Source organism: Thermoascus crustaceus, assembly GCF_041956765.1.
Source record: "Thermoascus crustaceus strain CBS 181.67 unplaced genomic scaffold VTN00scaffold_4, whole genome shotgun sequence".
Lineage (NCBI taxonomy): Eukaryota > Fungi > Ascomycota > Eurotiomycetes > Eurotiales > Thermoascaceae > Thermoascus > Thermoascus crustaceus.
In genome coordinates this window covers 2,035,329-2,061,836 of record NW_027192530.1, presented here as the reverse complement: position 1 = coordinate 2,061,836, position 26,508 = coordinate 2,035,329, and the positions used below count along the sequence as shown (strand labels likewise).

Below are 26,508 nucleotides of genomic sequence, written 5' to 3'. Positions count from 1 at the left end.
AAAAATATGCTCTGTTTAATTCATTTTCTTCGAGACTCTCTTCGCATCGTCGTTTTGCTGTTGCTCCTCGACGTACGGATGCTTGATCGAGAGGCACCAGATGTCGAGATAGTCACATATCGTAGTGATGACGTCGTACTGCAAAAGAATCAGCATTCGCGAATGACACCTATGTGTTCTGGTTGTGCCATACCACAAAACCTCCATAGACTCCCACTGCTATGCCCAGACACATAAATACAAACGCAACCTGGTAGACTCCATCACCGAGGATGCTAGGCCAGAGACCAAGATATGGTCCGAGACTGTCGATGACGCCGGCTAGGAGGGGAAACAGGAGAACATTGCAGTAGGGAAACTCAGCCTTTACAAGGTGTGCAACAATCATCTGACCAACCGAATACGCATTGACAAGTCCGACGTACAGGACGAACGGGACAAGGTGGTTTTCCAGGATCTCTGGATGGAGAAACAAGTAAGCTAGTATCAGGATCCACATGGCAACGAGTGGGAGAAGACCGAAGAGTGCTTTGTACGGATCCTGGCCCCGTTGCCGGCGGATGTTCATGACATGTAGGATGCTGGAGCCTGTTGCAAAAAAGAGCATAAAGGCACCGTAGACCATGTACCACTGTGTGAAGGGCATGTTATAGATCTTGTCCGGAATCAAAGTTGACTTTGGGATACCAGCTGTTTCAAACATTGAACGATGCCAAAAGCTGGCACCGCCCTTATAGGCTGTGATTGCAAACACAATGCAAAGAGTCAGGACGCCCTCAACAGGGCCAGATATGATCCCAAGAGTTAGAACCTGAGTGTAGTACTCATCCCAGGTCTGAACATAAAAGGTCATGGTCGCTAATGGTATCAGTATAAATCATGAAGCCAGTTCGTGACGGGAACCAGAACATACAACCAAACAAGGTCAAAACTGTCGCCCAGGTCTGGCCAAGATTCATTGCAGCTGCAAAAATCAAAACGCCTAGTGCGGTATTGCAGGCGTCAACACCTAAGATCATTAGCCTCTGTATCCTCCAGACCGCACCAAACAACGAAACCTACCATGGTCAAAGAGCTCCCCCAATGGACCACTTTGCCTTGTCCTTCGCCTGTATGCTATATATCAGCAAGGCTACATACCAAAGATTACTTGTCTCTGTGGCAGCATACGCTTGCATTCCATCGACTGCATCAAAGGTCTGATACAGGAACAGTCCCAGAGCCCAGCTGGCATATACCCAAGATGGACAATCTCGATCGAGAGTAGGATTATACCACAGCATTGTGAGGAAGTTCACAACGACAAACAAGAAGCCAGTGAGGGTAACCTAGAGCAGCGGGTGTAGGTTACTACCATGTCAAGTGGATCGAGCCGTTGATCTTGGGAGGACAATTGCGGGAGGTGTGTACGGTGAGACTTACGGCGTTTGGCCTATAAAAAGGATCTCAATCTCATCAGCCTGAATCCACTCAATCTGCATCTTTGTTCCCATCCCCAGAGAGACCAACAGAATACAGAAAGGACAAAAGTAAAGGAAACAACTTACGCCATCCCCATTGGAAACAACCTAATCACATATTTTGTGTAGAATGGCTTGAGAATATATCGACTGACCAGCGAGTGGTCAACCCCAGAATAGCGGTATTCCCCCAGTCCGGGCAGGTTACGCTGGCGGATGTAGACCATCTTGGTCCTTTTCCCAACGTCACTGTTGGCGTAAGGCCGTCAAGGCCCTTTGCGAGTGACTTCAAGACCCTTGAGGTGAATTGACTGATAGCAGCGGAGAGTGGAAGGATACGAATAATGGCAGAAGACAGAGGGGAGGCTCCGTGTCTGCTTTAGTTCGTTCTGGAACTGTTGTAGTCGAGACAATCAAGGGTAGAAGACGACACTTGGTCTACTGTTCTATCCTGCCCGCTGCTTTTTTTTCTGCCGGCGGGAGCAAGTGCCAAGAAAAGGAAGCGGCGGAGACCGTTTGTCGGTTGCCGGCCGGGTCGGCGACGGCGTTCCCCACGCACGTGCACAATTTTTCTGTTGGATCAACTGTTCAAGTTGTTTGGTCATGATGCGGAGCTTCATCCTTTATAGAAAGACATCAACTTGTTACAATTGATACATGTGTACCTATCTGAGTCTGGCTATGTCATGCTCGTCTACAGCTACAGGGAGTCCAAGACGTCACCCTCCTAGGCCGCGAATCGCACTCCCGGCTTTCCTGAGCAACGATAAGTCTCGATATCAATGTCGGCCACGTAGCACCGGCTTACATTGCCAATCCTATCACGTGCACCTGAACGTGTTCTTCGACAGGTGTCTCTGATAAAACCGCCAGCATTAAACAGGTTAGGGGAAACTGGTCAGCATTGCTCTTCCGGAAGAGACCTGTTTATCCCACCGGGCTCCATGGCATCGCGATGAGGATCCTGCTTTTCATTGCCTGGATGAGTGGGACTGTCTTGTGCACAGTCTCCGCCCAGCCCTCGATGTTCCATGACTGCTCGCGGCGCACTTTGCGCTCTTCCAGGTTCGCAAATTGCCAGAGGTGATGCACAGTGTTCAGATCACCGATCTGAACGAACCAGGCCCCGACACCCTCCATGACCTCACGGCGCGCCTTGAGGCCACGACGCCAATGGGTCTCCCACTCTAGAAGATTGCCCGGGTGGAGGGTGTATGACCGGAGCTCAAAGAGGCCTCCCAAGCTGCGTGGAGGCGTCGTCGGCCAGAAGGAGAATTCCTGCATGAGCGACGTGCTTTTGCTCTTGATCAGAGTTTTGAGCTTCCTATCGAATTCGGGGAATTCGGGATGACGGGAGATGGCGTGCAGGGAGGCGTGGTAGCCCGTGTAGCGCTGATACTCCCAGATGTGGACTGTGTGAAGATGGTTAGCTCTGAAATGGGTGGAAGAACGCGGGTAATGTCTATATCGCATTCAGTACCGAATGTGTCGTTATCTCCCACTTGCGTCCGCCAGCTTCCCACTAGGTTGACCTTGTTCTCTTTCATAGCGGCCATGCGAGGATACCACTGACCGACGAGGTCTACGTATTCGTCCACTTTGTCGGGCTTGACCTCATGGAAGACGATCGAATGGACGTACTTGCCGCGGGCAAGGACCTCCGAGAAGGAACGCTCGATGTCCCTGTCCAGCTGCTGGCCTTCCTTGGTGCCGTAGATGAGGGAAGAGAAGGGGCCTCGCTTGGAAGATTGGTTGCCGGAGTCGGCCTGCTGTTCTTCTCCTACAATACGGTGGGTGGAGAGTGAGCCCAAAGCCTGGTTATCGAGAGTCGCAGCAGCATAAATGACAGAGCGGTGATCGCCGCTCGCATTGCTCACGCGCGGAGCAGTGGGAGCGGCGGTGGACTCGCAGAGACGGTCACGGGGGTAGAAAGGGGCAGATGAAGAAGCAGAATCAGAAGCAGAAGCAGCGACAGACTGACTCTCTTGCTGTTCTTTTCTCTTGCGGGCCGCCTCAAGGTTCTCACGAAACTCCTTCTGGCGGGCATTGAACTGGGCAGCGGAGTCGGGGGTGATATCCCTGATGGAGGGGGCACGATTGTGGGCGGCGGAAGAGCAGAAGGGCCTGAGGAGAGGGGAGGTACGGCGGGAGCGGAGAACACGCGGTGCAAGCATGATGGACAAGATGACTAGGGTGCTGCAAAGCGACGTAGATGGGAGATGCGGGTTCGATAGAGAGAAAAGAAGAACGGGAGGGAGGCCCTTTGATTTGATGCCAGCAAGGGAATCAGTATAGGGGTGGTCGAGAAGAGATGATGCTTGGGAGAGAGAGGGTTACAGGGGATGCGAAACAGGCAGGACGAAGTGAAGGAGAAGGAGAAGGGAGGGGAGGGGAGGGGAAGGGCGACGAGCAACGGAGATGAGGTGAGAGATCAAGGAAGGTCGAGACGCGACAGGAAATAGCAGACAAGGGATTGGCCGAGGAGAGAGAGGCGGAGAAGGGATCTGAAAGAGAGGAGAAGGAGAAGGACAGGCCAAAACGTCGTACAAAGAACCTAGTAGGACGAGCCGGGGTAAGGCTGCCAGCTTGGGACGCATGCGGACGGGAGCGAAAGCTGGGGAAGCGGGGCGCGTCTGGAGGCCTGGCCGTCTGCTGGGCTGTTCGACCTGCCGGGTTCTGTAGAAAGGCAGAAAGGTAGAAAGAAGAAAGAAAAAAGAAAGAAAGGTAAACAATTAAAAATAATAACAAGAAAAAGGAAAAATAATGATGATGATAAAAGTCCTATGCATGCCTGTCTCCAGATGACGTCGGCTTAGTCAGCCAACCCGCATCGGAGCCAGAGCCGGATCGGGAGACGAGATCAACGCCAGCGGGGCTTGTGCTAGGTTAAGAAGAAACAAGACGACAACGACATGGCTTGATCCTCTGCAACAGCAAACCCTCCGACTCCAATCTTCCAGAACGTCTCCAGCTCCACCCAGCATGGCGGACGGCCACAACCCCCCGCTCAGCTACGAGCCCTCCGCCACGACCACCCATCCGCACATCGCAACCACCCTGCCCCCAGAGGTGGTCTCCTGCCTCAAGAACTCCCGCTTCGTATGTTCTCCGTCCCCATTCTGCCTGTCCGCCTCTCCCTGACGCACTGCGACTGACCCCTCCAATTCTCCCCAGCTCCATCTTGCTACCTGCGACGGCCAGACTCCCCACATCTCCCTGATGTCCTACACCTACCTCCCCTCGACCCCCTTCTGTCCGCACCCGACCATCATCATGACGACCAATCCCGCTAGCCGCAAGACCCTCCACCTTCTTTCTAACCCGCGAGTCTCGCTCCTGGTCCATGACTGGGTGTCGCACCGTCCGCCCACCCGTGCTCCTAACCCCGGCGGCGCCCGCGACGGCTCTCCGCCTCCCGCTGCCACTCGCTCCTCCCTTGCCAGCCTGCTGTTGAACATCAACACGAGCGCTCTATCCAGTATCTCTACCACCATCACTGGCACGGCGCGCTTCCTGGACCCCGGTTCCGAGGAGGAGCGTTGGTGCAAAGAGCGGCATCTAGAGAACAACACGTTCGCGTCTGGCGAGGAAATGGGCCTGTTCGGACAGCGGCGGCCCGATGGGGATACTGACACGGGCGCCGTCATGGATGATACCGTCCGCGTCGTCACAGTAAGAGTGCGAGAGGGTCGCATCGCGGACTGGAAAGGGGGCGTGAGGGATTGGACGGTCGTCTCGGAGGATGAAGAGCGAGCGGCCAGAGCGAGTGCAGGCCTGGTCAATGGGGTTGCGCCATTATCGGCATCCTGACACTGGTCCGGAATTTCAGCTCACGTGGGGATGAACAGTGGACTCTATTTATCCATCGAGGTTGCGGTCAGCTTGGGGCCGGGTTTACGATGCTTTCTAGCTATCAAGCGACGTCCTTACTCTTTACACGACTAGTACATCTCACCCACTCCTGGGAACCAGAGCTAGATGGCTTTCTACTGTCAAATGACAGGCGCAGAAAAGGAGAGGAGTGCCTTTTTCTTGATGAATGACGCTAGAAGATGGATGAGAAAGTCAGCTCTAGAAGCAAGATAACTTTTCCAGGGCATGTTACAGTGACTCTGTCTTCATGATATTCATATTGTAGCAGCGTCTCTCACCAATATATTAGCTGGGCCTCCATATCATTACTGTCGATTAACGTTGATATTAATTTACTGTAATAATGTTGTCCCGGGCCGACATCCTTCTCATCACATGACTGCGACTTAAACCCGAATATCTCCGCGCATAGCAAGCTCTCCAAAAAGCAGCAGTCATCTCTATCGTCCGCATTCTTTTTTCCTTTTGACACCATGGATCACTGGTCGGTTCCCTCTTCGATCACGACGAGTTGAGCTCAGGGAGATTCTTGCTTTTCCCCTCTCTTGTCTATGATTTATGGTCACTTCCAGCTTCTATACCCTCCGTCACCATAATGAGGCTCGCACATCTTCATCTCCCAAACATCACGCCTTTTGCCCGGGTCTCAGGTCTCCAACAGACCCTCGCTAACCGTCTGCTTGCATATAAGAAAGCTGCAGCTCTCGCATCCTCCCATAAGCCCGCGGTTATACGTATAGATACTGCGCCATCGGCCCCGCCAGACCCGACTATTATCACATTCACTCCTAATCCAGTCTATACGACGGGACGCCGGGATCTGCCACCGTCAAATACATCTCCGTCGCAGTCTCAATCGGCATCGGTTCTTTCTCTGCCGCCGTCCCTTGAGCCTGTCCGCTCCCTCATTACCTCTACCAATGGCTCTCCCAGAGTTGAATACCATCCCACCTTGCGTGGCGGACAGACAACCTACCACGGTCCGGGTCAGCTGGTCGCATATACAATCCTCGATATCCATCGGCTGGGTCTGACGCCCCGCAGTCACATCCGACTGCTCGAGAGGAGCGTAATTGATGTTCTTGGTAGCTTTGGCATCAGAGGTTTCGTGACCGAGGCGCCCGGAGTGTGGGTCTCCGACCAGAAGTCTTCACAGAATGAAGCGAAGAAGATCACAGCCGTTGGCGTTCACCTTCGCCGAAACATCAGCAGCTATGGCATCGGCTTTAATGTTACCGAGGAACCAATGTGGTTCTTCCAGCAGATCGTTGCCTGCGGGCTAGAGGGGCGGGAGGCAACCAGCCTGGAAGGTCAGGGTGTGCGAGGGGTCACAATGGAAGAGGTTGCAGAGAAGTTTGTGAATGCTTTTGTCACAAGACTGAATGCAGATTTCTGTTGCTCAGGAGCGAAAGGGGAGAGGATCGAATCAGTGCACCGAGTTGAGGAGGATATACTCAGAAGATGAATGAAAATGGGCTTTTTTCCCTTCTATTCTAACCGACCGGATACCCTTTTAAGAACTGTTACAGATATGTTATATGTGGTGTCATAATTACTCTAATTCCTCCAAGCGAAGGGGGAGTAGGGATATAGAAGAAGAGGATATCATAGGTAAGAGACATGCCATTTGAATAGATATCTATCTTGAGGTTGAGGGATGGGCTTTCATTGCAAATCATTTCTTTCCGAAATGCAACCGTTGGTCATACATGGATAAGGTAACGGGTAACTACGGGCGATTGCCAATATTAAACAGCAATTTAAGTGTGAAATCGCTCAATATGTATCAACACCAAGGTCCGAACTCTGTGGATGCGATTAGGCTGATTAGAAAGGTATATAGAATAAAGTCGATCCCTTTAAGTCCCCGCCGCCATGGTCCGGATATCATGAGTTATAACAACGCCAACATGCAAACTCCAATGCTAAGAGGGAAAAAAAGTTAAAAGCCATGTCGAAACAATTTTAGGCCATACCAGGGCACATGGCATGAAAGCATCAGCATGCAACGGATCGCAAAATCCATGATCCCATGCATGTCGGTCGAAAATATACAGCGGTAATCGCGGCCTCGAGAGATTGGTAACGAAGTGAGAGAGAACAGAGAATCACCCAGATAGGAAGATGGAAGTATGGGAGTATACATAGGACAGAAACGACCTAAAGGATGATGCATTGGTCTCGGCCACCTTTTGATCCTGAAGGCTTCACTTCAAGCGCGACCTTGGCCGCTTCATAGAATGTTTCTCTGATCCCACGATTTTGAACAGCCGAGCACTCTACATAAGCGACTGGGGTCAGCGAGCTCGAGGTGACATGCATGTATTGAAGGTTTTCTGACGCATGGATCATACCCAAGTATTTGACAGCACCGATTTCCTTTGCCTTATTCAGCCCTTGGTCGAATGTGATTGCGTTGGGATTATCGTTCATGTCCTCATCTTTCCTCAAATCACATTTGAGAGCAGCAAGAACAACCTTTACCCCAGGGCAGTTCTCTGCGATTTCCGCTACCCATTTTGACGATACATTTTCAAACGAATCCGGGCTGTCAACCTGTGTTGTGACACAAATCATCAGCTACACTCCCATACATTATATGCGGCTATTTGGATATGTCCTTACACTGAAGCAAAGCATTATGACATGGGTGTCCTCATATGAAAGTGCACGTAAGCGATCGAACTCTTCTTGGCCAGCTGTATCCCAGAGGGACAACTCCATGTGTACATTATCAACGAAGATATCTTCGATGGCGTAAGTAGGTGTTAGATGAAACCAAATCTAAGGGCAAAAAATTCGTGTTACCATGGACATAGTTCTCTGGTAGAACAACAGGTCAGCCCGCGGGTCACAGGAGAACTCTGGGAATGACATCGCACCAAAAACAGTAGGCTCGCTGTCGAGAGGAGGAACGGCGGAGGAGCCAGTTAATACTTCTATGTGCGACCAATGTCAGGCAGGATGTATCTTACTAAACAGTTGGAAAGAACCTGCCAAAATATTAGTTGTCTCGCATGAGGAAAGAGTACTATGACCGCTGACCCTCTGGTAAAAACATTCAGGGCAGATGTCTTGCCACAGGCACCGTCTCCTCTGTATTCCCAGTCAGAATCCCGCCGAGCAAACAGGATTATGGGTGCAAGACTGACAAGAGCACCATCTTGCGCTGGACGATTTTCTGGCGCCCGCAAAGGGCCATTGCGGATGACACTGCAGACATGTGGGAGCTGAAGTAGTTGAAGCTGGCAGATCAAGCAAATATGCAGGCGTCTATATGTGAGAGGGCGATACCGCTGTTATTCCAGGAGGTCTTTAGGAAGAAGTTAAGAGAAAAAGGATGTGGCTTCTTGGATCGCGTCGTCGATGACATCGAAACCCTGCAAACATCAGCAAATAATAGGCAAGCTCTAGCTAGCGCGGATTCCAACCTACAGTGCACTTTGGTTGGGCGAAGAGCCTAAACCAGCGATCGTGCAGGCTCTGTAAGACGCAGGAATGGTGGAGGTAATCACTTATAAATGCTGGTACATGAGAATAATAACCTTGAGCCGCAGTGGCACGCCCCCCTGAGGAAAGGCGGAGAGGCGAGCTACTCCACCGCGGCTGAACGGCCACTGAGCGAGCAGGTCTGTAGCTGAGTCGATCAGTCGCCACGTACCTAGTGGGCCCTGCTTCTATTACGGAGTACAACCTTATTGCCATCGAGACGGTCGATACGTATCAGGTCAGAAAATACGGTATGCAGTCGGCGAGGCCATTTGTCGAGGAAATCTTGGTGGCATCTGCTTCCCCGCTATCATAGTCTTGGCTGCCTGAGGCTGCCGGTTTCCCCATCTTTCTCTCCGGATGCTATGTGATGACGCGGTGATATATCTCTCCGGGGAACAGAACCCTTATTATTATCATTACTATAAACCTCTTAATTCCAATGTTATTTAAGTCATAGACACCTAGGTACCTACGCCTAAAAGATGTTGACTCATCTTTTTTTTTGCTTATAATAGCTTTAGTTTATTCACAGCCATTCGCCACAGGTTCTGCTGCAGTGAGAACCCATCTCCTTTGCACTGCATCGTTTGACAACCACTCCGTAGGCAGCCAAGTTTTACCTCTTCATAGCAACCATTGAACCCTCTTGGGCCATGGGGCAGTCGCATACCCCATTGTGTTTGCATTCTGCACCGCCATAAAGCCTTCGATCTCCTCCGTACGTAGTGCACAGCCGTCCGCTCGCTAGCCCGAGCACATCCAGTCGACCCGGCTCTGACATCTTTTGCCCCAAACAGTGTCATGCACCCTGTACATACTGTGTTTCCAGCTTTTTTTTTTTGCGCTAGACAAAAGGCTTCTGGCGAGGATCGAAGGGTCATTTCTATCATCACTGGGTCAGGATCACGCTAGTGGCCCACTAGCATCGGAGGCGCGCCTAACTAATTCCCCCGGAGACAGACGCGGGGGCGAGTCAGGCCTGAGATTCCCCCCACCAGATACAGCATTCACCTGCACTGAGCTTCGACGTGGTCGGACCCGCGCTGAAGCTATCCTCGACCCATACGAAAAGAAAAGATATCCTTGGAAAGCTTCTGACCAGTATCCCATCTCGACAAAATGTCGGACGACGACGATTTCATGCAAGACTCGGGGGATGAAGAGTATGCTGCATCTGCACCTGACGAGGCCTAGGCTTGCGCTGACTGATGGCTGGCAGCTACGACTTCGAATACGAGGATGCTGACGATGATGAGTCCGGAGATGTCGGGATCGAGAACAAATACTATAACGCCAAGCAGATAAAGGCGGACAGTCCGGAGGAGGCTATTGATGAGTTTTTGGGAATACCGGCTATGGAAGAAGAAAAAGGCGAATGGTGAGCATTCGGGGTCTATGGGGAGTAAAGCTTGCTGACATTTCTTCAAGGGGCTTCAAAGGACTGAAACAAGCTATAAAGCTCGAATTCAAGCTTGGGAGATATAGCGATGTAGGTCCTTCCCACATTCGCCCGCTGTCCATGCGTCTGACCCTCCTTAGGCTGTTGAACATTATCGCGAACTCCTCACATACGTCAAGTCTGCTGTCACACGCAACTACTCCGAAAAGTCGATTAACAACATGCTCGACTTCATCGAGAAAGGATCGGATGATGAGAAGGCCTACCAGTGCATGGAGGAGTTCTATTCACAGACTCTCAATTCCTTCCAGAGCACCAACAACGAGCGGTTATGGCTGAAAACAAACATTAAGCTTGCGCGGCTCTGGCTGGATCGGAAGGAATACGGCCAGCTGAGCAAGAAATTACGGGAGCTGCACCGTGCATGCCAGCGAGAAGATGGATCGGATGATCCCAGCAAGGGGACTTATTCACTCGAGGTGTATGCGCTGGAAATCCAAATGTATGCGGAGACGAAAAACAACAAACGTCTAAAGGCATTGTATCAACGAGCCTTGCGGGTGCGTTCCGCTGTGCCACACCCTAAGATCATGGGAATTATTCGTGAATGTGGAGGCAAAATGCACATGAGCGAGGAAAATTGGGAGGAGGCGCAGAGCGACTTCTTTGAGTCCTTCCGCAACTACGACGAGGCCGGTTCGATGCAACGTATTCAAGTGCTCAAATACCTCGTGTTGACGACAATGCTCATGAAATCGGATATCAACCCGTTCGATTCGCAAGAGACAAAACCCTACAGAAACGACCCTCGTATTTCAGCCATGACTGACCTCGTCGATGCGTTTCAGAAGGATGATATCCATTCTTATGAGGCGATTCTAAGCAAAAACCAAGACGTTTTAGCCGACCCGTTCATTGCCGAGAATATCGATGAGGTGAGCCGTAATATGCGCACCAAGGCCGTTCTCAAACTCATTGCGCCGTACACACGGTTCAACCTCAGCTTCATATCGAAGCAGATCAAGATCTCGGTGCCTGAGGTTCAGGATATCCTGAGCTTTCTAATTATGGACAAAAAACTTAATGCCAAAATTGATCAGGAAAGCGGAACTGTGGTGGTGGAGAGTTCTAGTGATTCGGAGCGGCTTCAATCTCTCCAAGAGTGGTCTTCTTCCCTCAAAACTCTCTGGCGCACTATCCTGAACGATGGCGAAGGGTTTAAAGTAGATGATGCTTCTCAGCTCGCTTCGGCGACCAGCACGGCGCTCGCGTCGGGTTTTGGGGATGAAGGGCCTGGTGGTTTCCGTGCGGCTAATGCGAGGCTGCGCGGTGGGTGGAAAGGAAAACCAGGGCCGGGAAAAGCATTTACTGGAGCCTTCTAGGAGGAAGAATATCATCTCTTCTGCAGAGTTTATCTGGGCCCAATATCTACGCGTGCCGAAACATGCAGGGTCTCTGACCCAGCGAAACGCGGCGCATTTGCTCTTGCGCCCATATCACTAACTGTGCGATCTGCTTTACCTTCATCTGCCGTCTCGGTAGCTGGAAACGCAATGACTCGTAGTAATATTATTATCATACAAGAGCTTTCGTTATTGTTCTACCGTCCTATGGACTTCTGAGACCAACGTTCCCGATATGCGAGCAATGAACCTACGGCTTCGATGAGCTAACAGTCAGCGCCGTTCATTAGATGCCGGTCCAACGCGTTAACAGTGTCAGGGTATGATAGATCATAAGATAGATAAAAATGAACAATTATTGGGGAAAATAGCATGCATGACCAGTCACTAGTGGCGGTCGCCAGAGCTAGGTTCGGTGGCTCGTTATGAAGGGAAGAGCGCTAGAGATGAGAACCGGAAGACAGGTCGTGGAATTTTGACGGTGGTATCGTCTATACACCCAAAGACAAGGGGTCAACTGCTGTACGATGATCCTACGGGAATAGATGTGCGGTGCGGACTATCGACTACGGACGGGACATTGCAGGGAGGCCTGGCTACGTCGGGACATGTGGCCTCACTCGACTGTCGAGACGGTGCATCTCTTGCAGCACCTCATCTGTACCATCTGAGCGCCGGTCTGACAGGGAGAGAACTCCGGTCGGCCAACCAATGATGCGGCCGGAAAGAAAGAGAATAGTCGCAATCACGATGATAGCGCTCGGTTGTTGGAAAGCAGACGAGGGACGGCGGGTATGATATGATATGATTCTCCGAGCTCTCTCATCTTGACGTCTCCACCAGCAGGTTCAAAGCGCCCGTCGATCCCCGAGAGCCCCAAAGCACCTCCTCTCCTCTCCAGACCACCGCTTCTTTCTATTTATTTTTTCTCCTTTTCTTTAGCTTACTTTTGCACCTCGAGAGAGAAGCGGTCTGTCCCATTTGCCCCATAAATCCTTGTGGACAGTAATTTCGTCGTTTTTGTGGTCCACCTCCATCGATCGCTGTTCTGTTGCTCCAGAGCAACCCCGCACTCTTCCCAACCCCAAGACAGCTGTCAGAAACCCTTCCCGTCCCTGCCCGCGTCACTATCTCGTCTCGCTTTTCAACAGAACGCTTCGCTCTTTGACGGCTGTGGTGCATCCTGTCCGTTTCTCGCCCATCCGAGACGGGAGGTTGGAACCCTTCTCGGCCGTCCGGTGTCTTCAGCTCTGTGTTGGAGCGAATTGTCACAAGCATGAGCTGTATGCATATCTGACGGAAAGTCGAGCATCCACTTCCTCGTCTTTTCTTTTCTGCCATCCGAAAAAGAAAAGAGGCCTTGCTGATCCTAATTCTCTGCCTTGTGTTTTCGCGTCCTCAATTTGACCTTCAGCTGTTTCGTCCACCACACCACGCAGCCTAAGCTGAGTTCCTGCGATGATCTAGAAGTACCATTGTTTGCATTGGGACATAGGAAGAATCGACTCGTCATTCGACGGGGAAGCGGAAAGGTGCTTCCAGGAGCCTTTGAACCATCGCGTCGAGGCTCTACAGGCTCCAGGAAGAAGAAAAGAAAAAAACAGTATACGCATCTGGCTATCAGAATCTCCATCGATTCAATTGAGAGACCGAGCACTGAAGAGACAGGCGACACTTTGCAGTATATTTGTGGCCCAGTTTGACTATAGGACGGGTGACGTACCGTGGCTATGTTATAGTTTCTCCGCCTAAGTGAAGAGACGGGTAGTAATATACGCATCAGAGGGCCACTGCTTACATTCACTTTCTATCTTGATCACGACCGAAGTACTCTGCTATCTGCTAGCTTAAAGGCTCCGGAGTCTCCTCAAAGATGTTCAATTGACGTGCGTGCTTAGCATATTTGGTCATCTCCACTTTCTTGATTCTCTCTTTCCTTCCATTAAACATGCTATGCTAACATGCCTGTCCTCGCCCCCAGTCATCCAAACTAAGTGGATCGCCTGCCTACGTCCTAGATTCCTGCTAAGATATTCATGCGATGTACCTTTCTGGTATTCCCTGGTATCAACTTGGTTCTTACAGTCACTTTCCTCACCGGGAATATTCACCTCCTAGATCTCATCGGTCCGCTGGTTCTCCTGCTGTCTTGCTTGCACCACGGCCTCCACAATTTTCAAATTATCTTCCTCACACAGATCCAGGGCTCGCAGTCATGGAGCCGCTATCACCAGACGAGATGGAACGGTTCCAGAAGTTGTCAAACGAATATGAACCGGATATACAAGTGAGCAGGTCAAATCCCAAGCTTGAGTAATGCATTGATTGACCCTTGACTCTAGGGCCCTCTTGTCTCTGAAAAGAAACCAAGCCATGCAATTTCTCTGGAATATGCAAATGCAGATCCTGCTTTTGTGAGAAAGACCAGCGTTTGTTGAACCGTTGAGATCTTATTTTGCCAGTCCTGACATACATACAGGCACTTGCTGTCACACACCCCTTCTCTCGCATCATGAAAGGGGATGGAAATTGTGGTTGGAGAGGTATGGTTTAAAAAAAAAACAACCAGAGTATTATTCGATTGCTTACTCAATCTAGCTGTTGCTTTCGGCTATTTTGAGAATCTGTTTACTCTCCGCGATGCTGTTAAAATCCAACGAGAACTTAGTCGGATCAAGTCTTTGAATAGAATGCTTGATCAAGTGGGCCAACAGGAACACTTATACGAGATCTTCGTGGAGGCTACCGAGGAACTTCTCGTTCAGCTATCAGAAGTGGTTCAGAAAGGGGTCCAGGATGATTCTTTTCTGCTGAAAGCTTTCAACTCGGAGTACAATGCCAATGCTATCATTACCCATTTTAGGGTTAGTGGTTCCACAATAAAAGATATACTCTCAACATTTCTGTATCTCTCGGGCTTCTGTTAGACATGACTAACTTGATGTCCATGTTCATAGCTTCTGACCAGTGCGTGGATGAAGCTGAATCCTCACCGGTATCAATGTTTCCTATCTATGCCTCTCGATCAATATTGTGCCACGAGAATAGAAACGGTCAAAACAGAGATCGATGAAGTTGGTCTCCAGGCGCTGGTCGATGGAGTCATCGAAGGCTCCGGAATCGCTGTCGAGATCTTATACCTCGATCGAAGTGAGGGCGATGTAGTTACGCCGCATTCACTGTCTCAAGGCAGGCCCAGTCCTGCCACGATTAGACTATTGTACCGTCCGTGAGTCCGCCAGGCTACCAAAAGCTTGAAAGAGAGCTGAACTAACCGTGTGTTAGTGGACACTATGATCTTCTTTATCGGGCCGAATCTCCTATCAATATGGCACCTGTGGTCAACTTCTGCGGAATGCCGTCTAATTATTCCCCTTGGCATCAAGGTGCACTGCCGTTCGAAGCAGATCCGCACCTGATGTCTGTTCCAAATCTCATGGTCGATCCTTCCTTTCCGCTCGACGAACCGCCTATGCCACCGACCACCCAGGACCCTTACACTGCTTCTATCAACGGTGATTTCTATACCTCATCCATAAATTCTCAACCTCATCCTGCTGTTGTCTCGCCTATGACGCCCAACCTGCCCCTGAGGTCCGTACCGAATAAGCCGTCTGAAGGGCCTCAAATCCGATTGAATCCCCTGGTAATGAAGACCGATTTGAGTCATTCTCTTCCAGTTACAACTCCGTTCAAAAAGTAAGTTGATGATGTGCATAAACATATCGTTACTCGTTTGCTTACGGGATTCAGCTCGCCGTATAATCAGGCCCACTTCCTCAATCAGGACTTTGAGCCTATACATTGGGAACCGAGTGAAATCCGCAAGTAACTCTGAGAATTTTTGTGGACAAGGAAATTGTTCGCGGAATCATGCATACGGAGGGGAAAAAAATTCCGGATGATGATATATGGGGTGACAGTTGGAGGCGTAACCATCTCATCGATAATTGAGGTCGCCCCTTCGCCGAGTCTACGGGTTCTTAAAAAAAATGTTACGAAAAAGGCCGCATTCGAACGGGGGATTCTGTCTCGCGTTTTTCACTACTAGAATTATCATCCGATGCCTTTCGTTGATTCGTCAGCTTTCAATACGTCCCCACTGGGCTGGATTTCTCTCTCTTTCTCTCTCCCTGCCCCCTTCCCTTTATTTACTCTTTGGCCACCTCCATTTCTCTTTTGTATCTTATGTCTTCAGTTGTCTGTGTGCTGCAATTGCATATGCTAAATGGAGCCTCTGCCTGGGAAACAGTTCCAAGACTGACTGCAAGCTGTCTGATCATGTGGAGCGACTCATTTTGGTGTTAGCCTTATCTCCTAGCATAGCTGTAAGCAACATTTTTGTAACGTGACGTCTCACCCCGCCTGCGAAAGAACCACAAAACAAACCCATTCCAATAATATCCCACAAGTACCTAGCTTGCTTAAGCATGGTACACATTTGACAACAGTGTTAGATGAATATGGTCTCCTGTCGCAACGTAAACAGTAATGTGTCCCGCTATTTCTTGACTCTTTTGGGATTTCCCGGCAGCAAAACAGTGATCCCTATACAGGGTATTCGACATGTATAATATGTTGGATAAGGGAAACATCCAATTAGTTTATAGCTAGTTAATAGACAAAAGATATATTCATTAGAAATAAGAAAAAAGATGAGACCCGAGGAGCAAAGTACGGCTGCAGCCATCTCTCTGACTGCCATGGGAAAATCAAAGCAAATTCATATCCTGCTTTTCAAGTTCTGATACAGAAAATAAAGATGATGTGTTTATCCTTGGCTGGCACCTTTCAGCTACAACTTCTAAAGACGCTCGCTGCTCTCACATAATGCGTCCGTAACAAGTGTTGATGATGCCAGCAACGGGAAAACCCGAAAGCCAAACGAGGCTTGCAACAGGAAACTTGAACCCTAATGAATTGCTCGACCGTGATCAAGCAGCCCAGTACTTTCGGGGCTTGATTGTCGGACTTGAAAGCACAAGTTCGAAGGTCAGCGGCCCCGAAAACTTGAAGTGACACAATGAATGTGCACCAACGAGAAGTATAATTATTGGATGCACGTCCTCCAGTTTTATACGACTGAGGATGTTACTGGCATAAGGGTGGCTCAAGGACGAGTCTGGCTAGTCCTTAACGAAGAAGTGACGATAACGTCTCTGAGAGGATTCAAAAGCCAGTGGTCCCGATGCAGCATGCGTCCAACGCTGTTGGACCTTGTATAGAAACCACCACACGGTGAAGATGCCGGTGGAAGTGGGTATCAGCACCTTGAGGGTGACGGCAACCAGGCTTCGATCACTGCGGCCGGCGTGTTCGCACGTCGCCATTTACGCTGTAGGAAGACTGGCAGGGCACCATGTCGGCCCCCAAATCTCCAGTCGTGGGCTATGCGGGATTGGCTCAAATAAATGCAAATTCAAAAAGCGGTACCGCCGGGGCTACTTCAAATTTGGGAACCTGCACCTAGTGGCTTATCGGTGTCTCTACTGCTCTTTGGAACCATATTGGTCTTCCTTTGCTATGAAAATCGGGACATATTTTGAGAACGATTCCAAGGACTGTGGTGTCTTTCTCGGTTATGATACAGTCTGGGATCAGGAAGAAGCCGATGCATATTACCAAAGAAGCTTTGCGATGTCAACGTCCTATTGCAAAGAGATGGGATGAGAAGCAGACCCGAATCCTCTAATACTGGGGCTCTGCCAGCTTTGGTGGCGGTTTTATGTACCGGGAACTTAGTACATACACCGTCATCTCTCCTGAGCGTCCATGCGTCGCGTTATTGGCCCTGGATCTCACAATCGTTATCAGAACACCCTGTAGAAGGTCGGACCACTCCACTATTTCCTTGCATTGTCCACCTTTTGGAGCGGAGTTCCTCTTCCCCGATGCTCAGGGCGCAGCTGATTCTGACACGAGAGGGCATGCCGAGAGTACACCCTTGGTGAATCTAACGATTTACTGCGTAGGAGCCGTTGTAACTGGCTAGATAAAGAAAAAGAAAGAACATGAAAAAAAAAGGATGGGTTTGCCATATTTAATTCCCAAGTGGTCACTCTGGAATTACGGCCCCGTAAACCCTTCTCTCTGGACAGCCCAAGGCTCACCAAACTACGAGGAGAACTCGTCAGCATTCAAACATGGCACAACCTACCGATGCTCAGGCCACCCAGGCACCTTCAGCCCCAACAGTGGAAATCGACACTGAGGTACTTCTTGTTGAAACCTTACGGAGATCCTTGCTTATCAAGCTTGATAGCAATCCGGTTCGGTCTATCGACGAACTGTCAGTGTTGCGCAGTATCCCATTCGGGGCTAAGATAGGCTTATTTTTGAATTCTAGCTCGAGCTACTCGGCATCGCTTACTTCCAGCGTGCAAAATTATGAGTGGAAGCATGGACGCCGCTACCACAGTTATCAATCTGGAAGTGTGTTGTTTTCCTCTCTTCGGCCGTTCACTCGAGTAACAAGAAAACAGGTTATTAGTTCCCCAATGATGAGACCGAACAAGACCGTCTTGACATGTGCCATCACATCTTCTTCAAGGTTCTCAGTGATCGGCTGCTTGTTTCTCCAATTGATCCAGATGGGATGCGGATTCTGGACATAGGAACAGGAACAGGCATTTGGCCAATTCAGATGGGTAGGTGCTCCTTCTCTCAAGCAGGGTATCTCGTTCTCTGGTTATTTAGGTGATCTCTATCCCTCTGCTGCATTGGTGAGTCGTACAAACAGCTGAGGGAACTTGGCTGATCTTGTTAGATTGTTGGTAACGATCTCAGTCCTATTCAACCGCAGTAGTACGTTCGTAAATTATGAAGTCGACCGTTATCTCTAATCAGATGAAGGGTACCGGCAAATGTCAAGTTTTCTGGTGGATGATGTTGAACAAGAATGGCATGAGCCCGAGCCTTATGATTTCATCCATTGTCGGTATATGGCCGGATCCATTAAAGACTGGCCAAAACTCGTCCGGCAATGCTATCACTTGAGTACTCAAATCTATGTTTTTTTGGGGGGCATAATCCTGACAATATTTTGCTGTTTGTGAAGAAATCTGAAGCCTGGTGGCTGGGCGGAGTTTTGTGAGATCAATACTACCTTATACTCCGAAGACAACATACTTCAGCCAGGTAATACGGTTGTAAAGTTTATGGACCTTATCGAGCAGGCGTGTCAGAAAAACGGTCAGACAACAAATCCAGGTCCGTCACTGAGAGGCTGGATAGAAGACGCTGGGTTCGAGAATATCGAACAACAAACCTTCAAAATGCCTCTTGGGCCCTGGCCGAAAGATCCAAGATTGGCAAGTACTTCTGCCATTTATTGTTTCACTTTAAATATTTACTGACCAATTTTGTAACAGAAGGAGATTGGAGCTTTCGTAGCTATTGGCGATGTTGAAGGAATCGAAGCTTTTACGAATGTCCCCTTCAAAGAGATGTTGGGATGGGGCGAAGAAGAGGTTATTGTCTTCAATGCAAAATTCAGAGCAGAGGTGAAAAGAAAGATGTTCATGCTATGCATGACTAGTAAGTTACCGTTCCTAACTCCTGTTTCTTCTTCCAAATATGTCTTAGATGGTGTCTAGACAAATGATAGCATTGTTGTAACTGCTCAAAAACCTGCGTAAGGCCAGGTCCAGTATGAGAAATTTAGGGTCAAGAAGTCCTAAGGTCCTCGAAATTCATAATGTGGTGTGGGTTCCTGATAGTAGTCTCTTTTCATACCCGAATAGCATTCCGTCTGCAAGTACACCAGCTATGAGCCACAAATTGAAAGCCACAGCATTGTATGACTGAACAAATGTCTTTGCTTTTCGTGAATGCAAGACTCTTTGAGCACTCCTCTCTCATTATTACTCGTATGTATCTAAGTTCGTGGCTACCTACTGTGCCATATCTTTCGGCAACCCCTCCCCTCTGTCCAAGTCACCCACCTTGCCACTTTTGCTATATTCTGATATGGACTGGCTTGCCCAGGGTCTGTTACCTATCACGATGTTTAGTGACTTTCAAATAGCTTTAAAATCACGTGGTTATAGGATAGCAATATGCCAGGACGGCAGAAGCAGGGGAGGGGGGTGTCGAAAGAGATAGCACAATCGTGTGCGCAGGTATTCTTTTAAATACAAATCCCCAATCTCCCTGCCTGCCGGATGTACATATCCAAGAAAGAAGGAATAGAGTTAATTTATGAACCATGTAAGTAAATAAAGAAACTGAGGATGTAAATGCTGACTAGGTACGTACCGGCACCTAACCATCCGTAGCCCTCTTTGAACAATAATAAAGCATCTCTGTGAGGCGAAGCGTCACTCATAAAGGATCTCTTGCAAAAACGCTTCAGATCCCAGTTTTCAGCATATAAAAAATTGTATTCCACCGAAGGATAAATTAAAAATGCCTATATCAAAGCAGTCGAAGAAATTGTCGGATTCACCTCAATCAGCAAGTCAGTTCTTTAAAAAATCTAGTAAGGCCTACTTTCGGCTTTACGTGGGCCTCTAGGCAATGTGTCCGTATCCCTTTTCAGTATCAGACATATATCACGTGTTCAGTTGTCATCTCTCCTGACATTAGTTAAACCAAAGTATTATCCATTCTTTCCCAAACTTAAGCTCCACTACAATTCACGGGAAATAAGGCACCCATGTGACGGAAATTACTCTCAATAAATTTCTTGAAGCTTCAGCGACCATGCAAAAAGAACAGTTCGGAGAACTTTGCAATACTGTTTCTCGAGCTTTATAATTACAAAGGCTTATCTAGTCTCGAGTGACCATTTTTAAAATGGAGTCCCCGGCAGGAAGACGCAAACGAAATCAATATATTTGTTTTAACCCATCTTCTTTTGCGATTTATGTATTCTATACAAGCATAGAATTGGCATCCCACGAACCACAAAGGAACCGAAACAAGCTAGCATACATCTCGGTAACGTTTTTTCCCCCTGACTCATCAATAGCTGTCTGTGACCAGGAGCTGACTTTATATGAATCGCCCAATCAAAGTAAGGAAGAGGCGACGGATGACATAAACTTAAATATCAGACATCAATTTAAAGAATACAACGGAAAAAGCAGTCCGCTGGTCGGTCGAAGACGATATGCTTCTATAGTAGTACCGCACTCTGTTCCCGACAAAGTTCCTTCTCGGAGAGTTTCAACTCTAGACACAAACGCCACGCCATACCTTCGCTATATTGATGTTCCCGTATGATTTATTTCCTGCGATTCATGGTTTTCTCGCACATTTCGATGAGGCATGCCTTGGCGTCACTGTCAGGAAAACCATTGATGGCGGCGGCCGCCTTATCGGCGTAATCTTGAGCCAAAGCACGGGTCTGTTCGAGACCGTCGCTTCGAGCAACGAGCTCACGAGCCTGTAGAAAGTAGCACCATTTAGATGTTGTTGCTGGCGAAATACAGACATCTCTTGGGTGGGGACTCACTCTCTGTACATCACCCTCACGGCTGAATTTCCTGCCGACAAGGGCACCTAGTTCCGGATACTGCTTCCACGCGAATAAGAGCGGCGCCGTCGCGAGACCCAACTCCAGATCCGCACCGGCGGGCTTTCCCAACTCGGTTGCACTGACAGTATAGTCGAGCATGTCGTCAACGAGCTGAAACGCGAGACCCAGGTTGCGTCCGTATGAATACGCAGCCTCGACGATCTCCGGGGCGCTGTTGCCCAGCAGCGCAGCCGCACGACACGACTTACTGATCAAACTGGCCGATTTCAGGTACGTCTTCTGCAGGTAATACGAGATGGTGTCCTCAGTGAAGACCGGATTGGATTCGTCCAACGCGGTGTTTTTCAGCTGCATGAACTCCCCCTCGACCAGGTTCGCAATGGCCGTTGCCATGAGCTCCGTCACTTCGAAGTCCCTCAGTCGCGCGAGCGCTACAGAGGCGCGGCCCAGGAGAAAGTCGCCGGCCAGGACAGCCATCTTGTTTCCGAATTGGAGATTTGCGGAGGTGGAGGAGCGACGGGTAACGGCGTTGTCGATGACATCGTCGTGCAGAAGGGAGGCAGTGTGAATGAGCTCCGTAATCTCGGCAAGCCGTCTCTGGGCAGGCAAGATGTTGGTGTTCTCCGACAGGTCTGACAAATCGTACCTGGCGTCCATGGACGTCGCGGTGAGGGGACTGCTGTCTGGATTGACATCCGAGAGGGCCAGCGGCGAGCTGATGGGTTCATTGATCCTTGATGGGCTCTGGGCCGTCGAGCCAGGGTTCCTGGGAGCCAATGCCGTGGCCTGGGACATGAGCAGGACGAGCAGCGGACGGACATGCTTGCCCTCGCTCCTGGTGTAGTACTTGGCGACGGTGTCCAGCATTGGATGCCCCGAACCCAGCAGCTTGCGGATATTCCTGGTCAGGAACTTGAGCTCCTTGCCCACGATGCGCAATGGGTCCACCGAGAAGGCGGGCGGAGGATTCGGCAGGCCCTTGGAGATGAAGTTCTGGGCCGCGGAGACGGCGGCTCCCAGCGGGGAGACGTCTTTTCGCCGGGTCGGGTGATACTGGCGGGCGGAGAGCTCTCCGGAGCTGGGGAGGAGGCCATCACGGAGGCATTGCGAGCAGACGGAAGTCGAAGGCGCGGCTCGTGAAGAAGAAAGTATCAGCCCGGAGGCCCGGACGGGGCGAGCTCTCATGCTGGGCCAGCGAGGAGGGACGCAGACAGGCAGATCGAGGCCGCGGGGTCGAGATGGCGAGCGCTGGCGGAGCAGAGGAGGTTTCTCGACGTCGATGTCGAGGTCGAGGAATTTCCGCAGCGTCGACTCGGCCCGGAACAACTCGGCCGGGATCCACCGAGGCATACAACACACAGTGACAACTACACAGACACAGACACACAACTACACGGCTACATCCCGCTGAAACTGATCACTGTAATGAGATACGATCGCATGTACATACACCCAAAGCCCTCAGATCCCGTCAAAGTCCCCGCCTGCGTCGTCGTCGTCAATGTCGCCTTCCTGGATCTCCTTGGCCAGTTCCCTCTCCCTCTCGCGCGCCTCCTGCGCGTTCTTCAGCTCCAGCCGGTGCTGGTTCATCGGGAATCGCATCGCCTGCGGCCCATCAGCTTCTGTGCTCCCTGCACGGCGGCAGCATTAGACTTACCTTGACACTCTCGTCGTGGAGACTCAGGCACGCTCGGATACGCTCGTGGAACACCTCCCCAGGCTCCCTGGTTGCGTAGATATCCCCGACATCCTTGCTCTTCATGAAGCCCTGCTCATGGTCCAAAGTGGCCTCAATGACTCCGTCCCGGATGGCCTTGGCAACGATGTACTCGGCCGATTCCTCGCTGTCCAGGCCCAGGCGAACACAGATATCGCGCAGCGAGATGCGGGAATAGGACAGCGACATCATTCGAATGCCGGTCTTGATGACGTTCTGCCTCAGACGCAGGATGAGAGTGTATGTCCCGTCTTTCCGGAAAGTAGCGCTGTGGGTGCGAACGATGTTCAAAAACCCATCCAGGTCACCCACACTCACGCTCTGCACGAGCAATAGGTAAGGGTGCATGGCACGCTCAAGGGCTGGCTGGCGGAAGATCGAACGATCGGGAATATCGCCCATCAGAAGCTCAACAACGACGAGCAGCTTGGTGGAAGCCTGGTAGAAGCCTCCAGCGCTGTGGCTGGAAGGCGACTTGCGCGTTGCCCCAATGAGATGTCCATGCGCATCCGTGTATCGCAGCTGGATGGCGCGGATACGGCCCAAGTAGTAAAGATACCGTGCAATCTGATTATTGGATGCAGAGGGCGGGAAGCGGTTGTGCGAGATGAGCAGGTCCGCTTGCGAGATGTGGGAAGTCGACAGGTAATTGCGCAGCAGGAGCGTGGTCACCGTGGCTTGAGTATCAACGTCCTTCCGAAGAACAGCCGTCCGGAGAGCCGCAAGCAAAGGCTGGCGGATTGAGACGATAGAGGCGGCCGGAGAGGGAGGAAGAGGAGCCAGCTGTTCAAAAAAGAGGGAGTAGTAGAAATAGACGCGAGCAGCCAGGGAGTCAAGCGTCCTGCGGTTCAAGGTTCGCAGTCGCTCGACAAGTTTGCTGGAGAACTGGGCGCCATTTTCGATGTCCCTTTTGTCATACAGGTAGATCTGGACGAGGATGGACATATACGTATCTATCTCCGGAAGAGTCTCCCTGGATGCCAGTTTGGATTTCTCCGAATCCACCTCCATCTTCGAGCCGGACGCAGCACCTTCGAATTCGCCCGCCTTACCTATAGCCTCCAGCAGGAAGGAAGCCGTGGAGCTCGAGCTCGGGTATGTTTGCACCAAGACCTCGGCCAGTACATCCGGTGTGAGGCATTTGCGCATAGACGATATCGAGCGCAGAACGCGGAGGGTAAATCTGGGGTCGAAGTGGGTCACGGCTCGCTCGAGAAGGGTAAAGTTGTTCTTGATGTCTGCGTTGGTCGCGCGGCATGGTCAGTCAGGGCAAGCAAGACGTCAGGTCCAACACTGGCGTCAATGGGAGAGCTCTGCGACGCGTACCTTGCACAGTTTTGGCCTTGGGATCGACGTCGGACTCGCTCTTGTCCGCATCCGCATCCTCTACGCCCTCCATGGCGACATCTTCCTTGTCCTGGCCCGGTTCTCCGGATAACCTGGGACCCTTGGAGGGGGGCACTACAACAGTCATCTTCTCGTCACCATCCCGATCTCTGTTGGATTTGATTGACGATGTAGGCCCACCTGCCGTATCCTCTTCCATATCAACATCCTCGGTGCTGTTGACGCCGTTCTCCACCGGATCAGAGCCGTTGGTGTGCGGTTTGTCGTGGCCGCCCATGTTGGAGTTGGCGGCGCTCTTCGCAGAGCTGCCCTTCTTGGGCGGCGCAGATTTGGCCTTGTTGGCGGCAGCGCGGGCAGGCGCCGGCTTGTCCTTGTTGGAACTGGAGCTCTGAGAGTTACCGTTGGCGTCGGACTTGCTGTTCGACCTCAGGGAACGCCTTTCGGCCGGCATCTTTCCAGGGTGGAGCTCAGCCCAGACGACAGAGCGGAAGCACCAGCGAGGAAGGGGGAGAGAAACCGGGGAAGGGGGGGGGACCAGAGAAGCTTCCAGGAGCAGGGAAAGGGGAGTGAGACAGGTAAGAAAGACAGCAGGGAGAAAGAGATGGAGAGAGATGGGAGGAAGTGGATGGGTGAAGGTGAAGTTGATGATGGGGTGATGTCAGGAAGGGCAGACAAGCGATGGAGCAGAAGCGCTGACTCAGCGTCCGGCTTCGTGCCTGAGGCTCTTATCCATCTACATCTACATCTACCTTGTACCTACAGTACAGCTACCTCTCCCTACCTATCTTCAGCCATGGCCCTGCTCGCCAGCCACCTGGAGCAGATCGCCCTCTCCTCCAGCGCCATCTACGACCTACCCTTCCCTCCACCTAAGATATTCACCAACGCCTTGCTGCGTTCCCACGATATCACGGCCCTGATCCGGGACACGGAATCCCACGAGCGTGCTCTCTTCTCCATCGATCCCTCGGCAAAGCCCCTCAAATCCTCACAGAGACGAGCCACGCGACGCGGCACGGTCTGTCCGGCGGAGGCGGACGAGTCCCTGGCCGGTCGCATTTACTCCGCGAGAAACAACAGGAACCAATCAGCCGTGGCCAGGGTCTTGGGCGCTGGCATGATGGAAGAGATCAAGAGATCCGGCGGTACATCCGCCAGGCCGCCTCGGGGTGAGATCAACGTCGAGGTGCTCCTTCGAGGCGCAGAGATCCTCTGCAACGCATAGTCCGTGATCCCCGCCCGCTCCCACCTGATCCATTGTGTCAGCACGCTCTGACCGTCTGCATAGTCCCGTTGCCGGTGCCCCCGAGAAGATCTCTGCTCTTCGATACCGTCATCAGCGTGTCTCCGAATCTATCGACCAGCTCGAAGGCCGAGTGGCCAGGAACGCCGCGAGACTGGAGCAGATGAGTCACTCGTATGGTGATCATGATGAAGATGATGAGCCTGCGGAACCGTCCCACCCAGAAATGGCTGATATCACAGACGAGGATCTGGAGCGAGAGCTCGAGGAGATCCGCGAGCTCGAACAGAGGAAACGGACTTTGGAGGCCCGTATGAGCGGGATGGAGAGAGATCTCGGTGGTCTGAGGGGATGAAGGGCTCTTCCAATCCCGCGACGCACACGAAATAAGCATGGGCTGACCAAGAACGAGCTGCCCCTCCAAATTAGACCGATGACCTATCGCCTGCTGTGCTTGTCACGAGCTTGCCACGGGTCTCTTATAAGTTGTCAGTTCTTACGAGTCCGATTGGCCTCTTTTTGAAGTGCAGGATCGTGGCTTTTGGACTCTACTATCTAATCCTGTTTCGTCAGGTCGCGGGCAGTGCTTTAGTTGTTGGGAAGTCCGTGGCATGTCGACATGGATTCGATTGAACGAGGTATCTACCCGATCAGGGGGTTTGCGTCATGTCTTCCTTGATAGCATGCCTTTGTTCACCCGGTGTCTACGCGGTGACGACCTTGGACACAGGGCCTGGTAACCGCCGCGCCACGAGAAACGGTAGTTTTTAACTGGACTCGTTGGCTTGTGGCCCATCGGTCAGGACACGAGAGCATATAGAAAGCTCTGGCACAAGTCATGAAAATGTCTTCTCTTCACGTAGAGTCGTAGGACGTATAGTCGCTCGTAGGCGAAGGCGGGAGCACGGGACCCGCCGCGGCTCCGCGCCCAAACGCTCTCCGCCGTCCATCGCGCTCATCGCATCTTCATCCAACCCCGACCTCGCCATCCCCCCACGGCCCTTTTTCTTTGTTCTCGTCGTTCTTCCTCCTTGCTCGACCCTTTCACACAAAGACTCGTCGCAACTCTTCTCACCCCCGCAAAGCCGTCCGC

The 26,508-nt window shown here is 51.1% G+C and overlaps 16 protein-coding genes across 16 annotated transcripts; 8 read left to right on the top strand and 8 right to left on the bottom strand.

Annotated features, from left to right (window-relative positions):
- Positions 1 to 15: 15 nt before the first annotated feature.
- On the bottom strand, positions 16 to 1,283 carry VTN00DRAFT_7327 (uncharacterized protein; the record flags this gene model as incomplete). The annotated part of the gene is made up of 5 exons (XM_069434062.1): positions 16 to 138; positions 194 to 858; positions 914 to 1,009; positions 1,063 to 1,109; positions 1,171 to 1,283. 5 exons carry the CDS (start codon positions 1,281 to 1,283, stop codon positions 16 to 18), a joined length of 1,044 nt encoding a protein of 347 aa, XP_069287381.1.
- Positions 1,284 to 2,117: 834 nt separating this feature from the next.
- On the top strand, positions 2,118 to 2,321 carry VTN00DRAFT_7326 (uncharacterized protein; the record flags this gene model as incomplete). Its single annotated transcript, XM_069434061.1, has 1 exon — positions 2,118 to 2,321. One exon carries the CDS (start codon positions 2,118 to 2,120, stop codon positions 2,319 to 2,321), a length of 204 nt encoding a protein of 67 aa, XP_069287380.1.
- Positions 2,322 to 2,387: 66 nt separating this feature from the next.
- On the bottom strand, positions 2,388 to 3,634 carry VTN00DRAFT_7325 (uncharacterized protein; the record flags this gene model as incomplete). Its single annotated transcript, XM_069434060.1, has 2 exons — positions 2,388 to 2,872; positions 2,941 to 3,634. The coding sequence occupies 2 exons, from the start codon at positions 3,632 to 3,634 to the stop codon at positions 2,388 to 2,390; spliced, it is 1,179 nt and encodes a 392-aa protein (XP_069287379.1).
- Positions 3,635 to 4,442: 808 nt separating this feature from the next.
- On the top strand, positions 4,443 to 5,270 carry VTN00DRAFT_7324 (uncharacterized protein; the record flags this gene model as incomplete). The annotated part of the gene is made up of 2 exons (XM_069434059.1): positions 4,443 to 4,559; positions 4,635 to 5,270. The coding sequence occupies 2 exons, from the start codon at positions 4,443 to 4,445 to the stop codon at positions 5,268 to 5,270; spliced, it is 753 nt and encodes a 250-aa protein (XP_069287378.1).
- Positions 5,271 to 5,928: 658 nt separating this feature from the next.
- Positions 5,929 to 6,798, top strand: VTN00DRAFT_7323 (uncharacterized protein; the record flags this gene model as incomplete). The annotated part of the gene is made up of 1 exon (XM_069434058.1): positions 5,929 to 6,798. One exon carries the CDS (start codon positions 5,929 to 5,931, stop codon positions 6,796 to 6,798), a length of 870 nt encoding a protein of 289 aa, XP_069287377.1.
- A 695-nt stretch (positions 6,799 to 7,493) lies between these two features.
- Positions 7,494 to 8,556, bottom strand: VTN00DRAFT_7322 (uncharacterized protein; the record flags this gene model as incomplete). Its single annotated transcript, XM_069434057.1, has 8 exons — positions 7,494 to 7,612; positions 7,688 to 7,889; positions 7,959 to 8,080; positions 8,142 to 8,156; positions 8,216 to 8,232; positions 8,309 to 8,326; positions 8,379 to 8,429; positions 8,486 to 8,556. 8 exons carry the CDS (start codon positions 8,554 to 8,556, stop codon positions 7,494 to 7,496), a joined length of 615 nt encoding a protein of 204 aa, XP_069287376.1.
- A 103-nt stretch (positions 8,557 to 8,659) lies between these two features.
- Positions 8,660 to 9,170, bottom strand: VTN00DRAFT_7321 (uncharacterized protein; the record flags this gene model as incomplete). The annotated part of the gene is made up of 4 exons (XM_069434056.1): positions 8,660 to 8,713; positions 8,769 to 8,816; positions 8,865 to 8,964; positions 9,073 to 9,170. 4 exons carry the CDS (start codon positions 9,168 to 9,170, stop codon positions 8,660 to 8,662), a joined length of 300 nt encoding a protein of 99 aa, XP_069287375.1.
- Positions 9,171 to 9,944: 774 nt separating this feature from the next.
- VTN00DRAFT_7320 (uncharacterized protein) lies at positions 9,945 to 11,606 on the top strand (the record flags this gene model as incomplete). Its single annotated transcript, XM_069434055.1, has 4 exons — positions 9,945 to 9,988; positions 10,045 to 10,203; positions 10,254 to 10,314; positions 10,365 to 11,606. The coding sequence occupies 4 exons, from the start codon at positions 9,945 to 9,947 to the stop codon at positions 11,604 to 11,606; spliced, it is 1,506 nt and encodes a 501-aa protein (XP_069287374.1).
- A 29-nt stretch (positions 11,607 to 11,635) lies between these two features.
- On the bottom strand, positions 11,636 to 12,968 carry VTN00DRAFT_7319 (uncharacterized protein; the record flags this gene model as incomplete). The annotated part of the gene is made up of 2 exons (XM_069434053.1): positions 11,636 to 11,766; positions 12,575 to 12,968. 2 exons carry the CDS (start codon positions 12,966 to 12,968, stop codon positions 11,636 to 11,638), a joined length of 525 nt encoding a protein of 174 aa, XP_069287373.1.
- A 28-nt stretch (positions 12,969 to 12,996) lies between these two features.
- VTN00DRAFT_7318 (uncharacterized protein) lies at positions 12,997 to 13,407 on the bottom strand (the record flags this gene model as incomplete). The annotated part of the gene is made up of 1 exon (XM_069434052.1): positions 12,997 to 13,407. The coding sequence occupies one exon, from the start codon at positions 13,405 to 13,407 to the stop codon at positions 12,997 to 12,999; it is 411 nt and encodes a 136-aa protein (XP_069287372.1).
- Positions 13,408 to 13,842: 435 nt separating this feature from the next.
- VTN00DRAFT_7317 (uncharacterized protein) lies at positions 13,843 to 15,459 on the top strand (the record flags this gene model as incomplete). Its single annotated transcript, XM_069434051.1, has 7 exons — positions 13,843 to 13,914; positions 13,970 to 14,056; positions 14,107 to 14,170; positions 14,226 to 14,491; positions 14,585 to 14,856; positions 14,913 to 15,326; positions 15,381 to 15,459. 7 exons carry the CDS (start codon positions 13,843 to 13,845, stop codon positions 15,457 to 15,459), a joined length of 1,254 nt encoding a protein of 417 aa, XP_069287371.1.
- Positions 15,460 to 15,619: 160 nt separating this feature from the next.
- VTN00DRAFT_7316 (uncharacterized protein) lies at positions 15,620 to 15,979 on the top strand (the record flags this gene model as incomplete). The annotated part of the gene is made up of 1 exon (XM_069434050.1): positions 15,620 to 15,979. One exon carries the CDS (start codon positions 15,620 to 15,622, stop codon positions 15,977 to 15,979), a length of 360 nt encoding a protein of 119 aa, XP_069287370.1.
- A 2,922-nt stretch (positions 15,980 to 18,901) lies between these two features.
- VTN00DRAFT_7315 (uncharacterized protein) lies at positions 18,902 to 20,852 on the top strand (the record flags this gene model as incomplete). Its single annotated transcript, XM_069434049.1, has 3 exons — positions 18,902 to 18,937; positions 18,998 to 19,163; positions 20,515 to 20,852. The coding sequence occupies 3 exons, from the start codon at positions 18,902 to 18,904 to the stop codon at positions 20,850 to 20,852; spliced, it is 540 nt and encodes a 179-aa protein (XP_069287369.1).
- A 1-nt stretch (position 20,853) lies between these two features.
- On the bottom strand, positions 20,854 to 22,458 carry VTN00DRAFT_7314 (uncharacterized protein; the record flags this gene model as incomplete). Its single annotated transcript, XM_069434048.1, has 2 exons — positions 20,854 to 21,015; positions 21,085 to 22,458. 2 exons carry the CDS (start codon positions 22,456 to 22,458, stop codon positions 20,854 to 20,856), a joined length of 1,536 nt encoding a protein of 511 aa, XP_069287368.1.
- A 111-nt stretch (positions 22,459 to 22,569) lies between these two features.
- On the bottom strand, positions 22,570 to 24,623 carry VTN00DRAFT_7313 (uncharacterized protein; the record flags this gene model as incomplete). The annotated part of the gene is made up of 4 exons (XM_069434047.1): positions 22,570 to 22,713; positions 22,766 to 24,063; positions 24,152 to 24,286; positions 24,353 to 24,623. The coding sequence occupies 4 exons, from the start codon at positions 24,621 to 24,623 to the stop codon at positions 22,570 to 22,572; spliced, it is 1,848 nt and encodes a 615-aa protein (XP_069287367.1).
- A 342-nt stretch (positions 24,624 to 24,965) lies between these two features.
- On the top strand, positions 24,966 to 25,770 carry VTN00DRAFT_7312 (uncharacterized protein; the record flags this gene model as incomplete). The annotated part of the gene is made up of 2 exons (XM_069434046.1): positions 24,966 to 25,396; positions 25,461 to 25,770. The coding sequence occupies 2 exons, from the start codon at positions 24,966 to 24,968 to the stop codon at positions 25,768 to 25,770; spliced, it is 741 nt and encodes a 246-aa protein (XP_069287366.1).
- Positions 25,771 to 26,508: the final 738 nt, after the last annotated feature.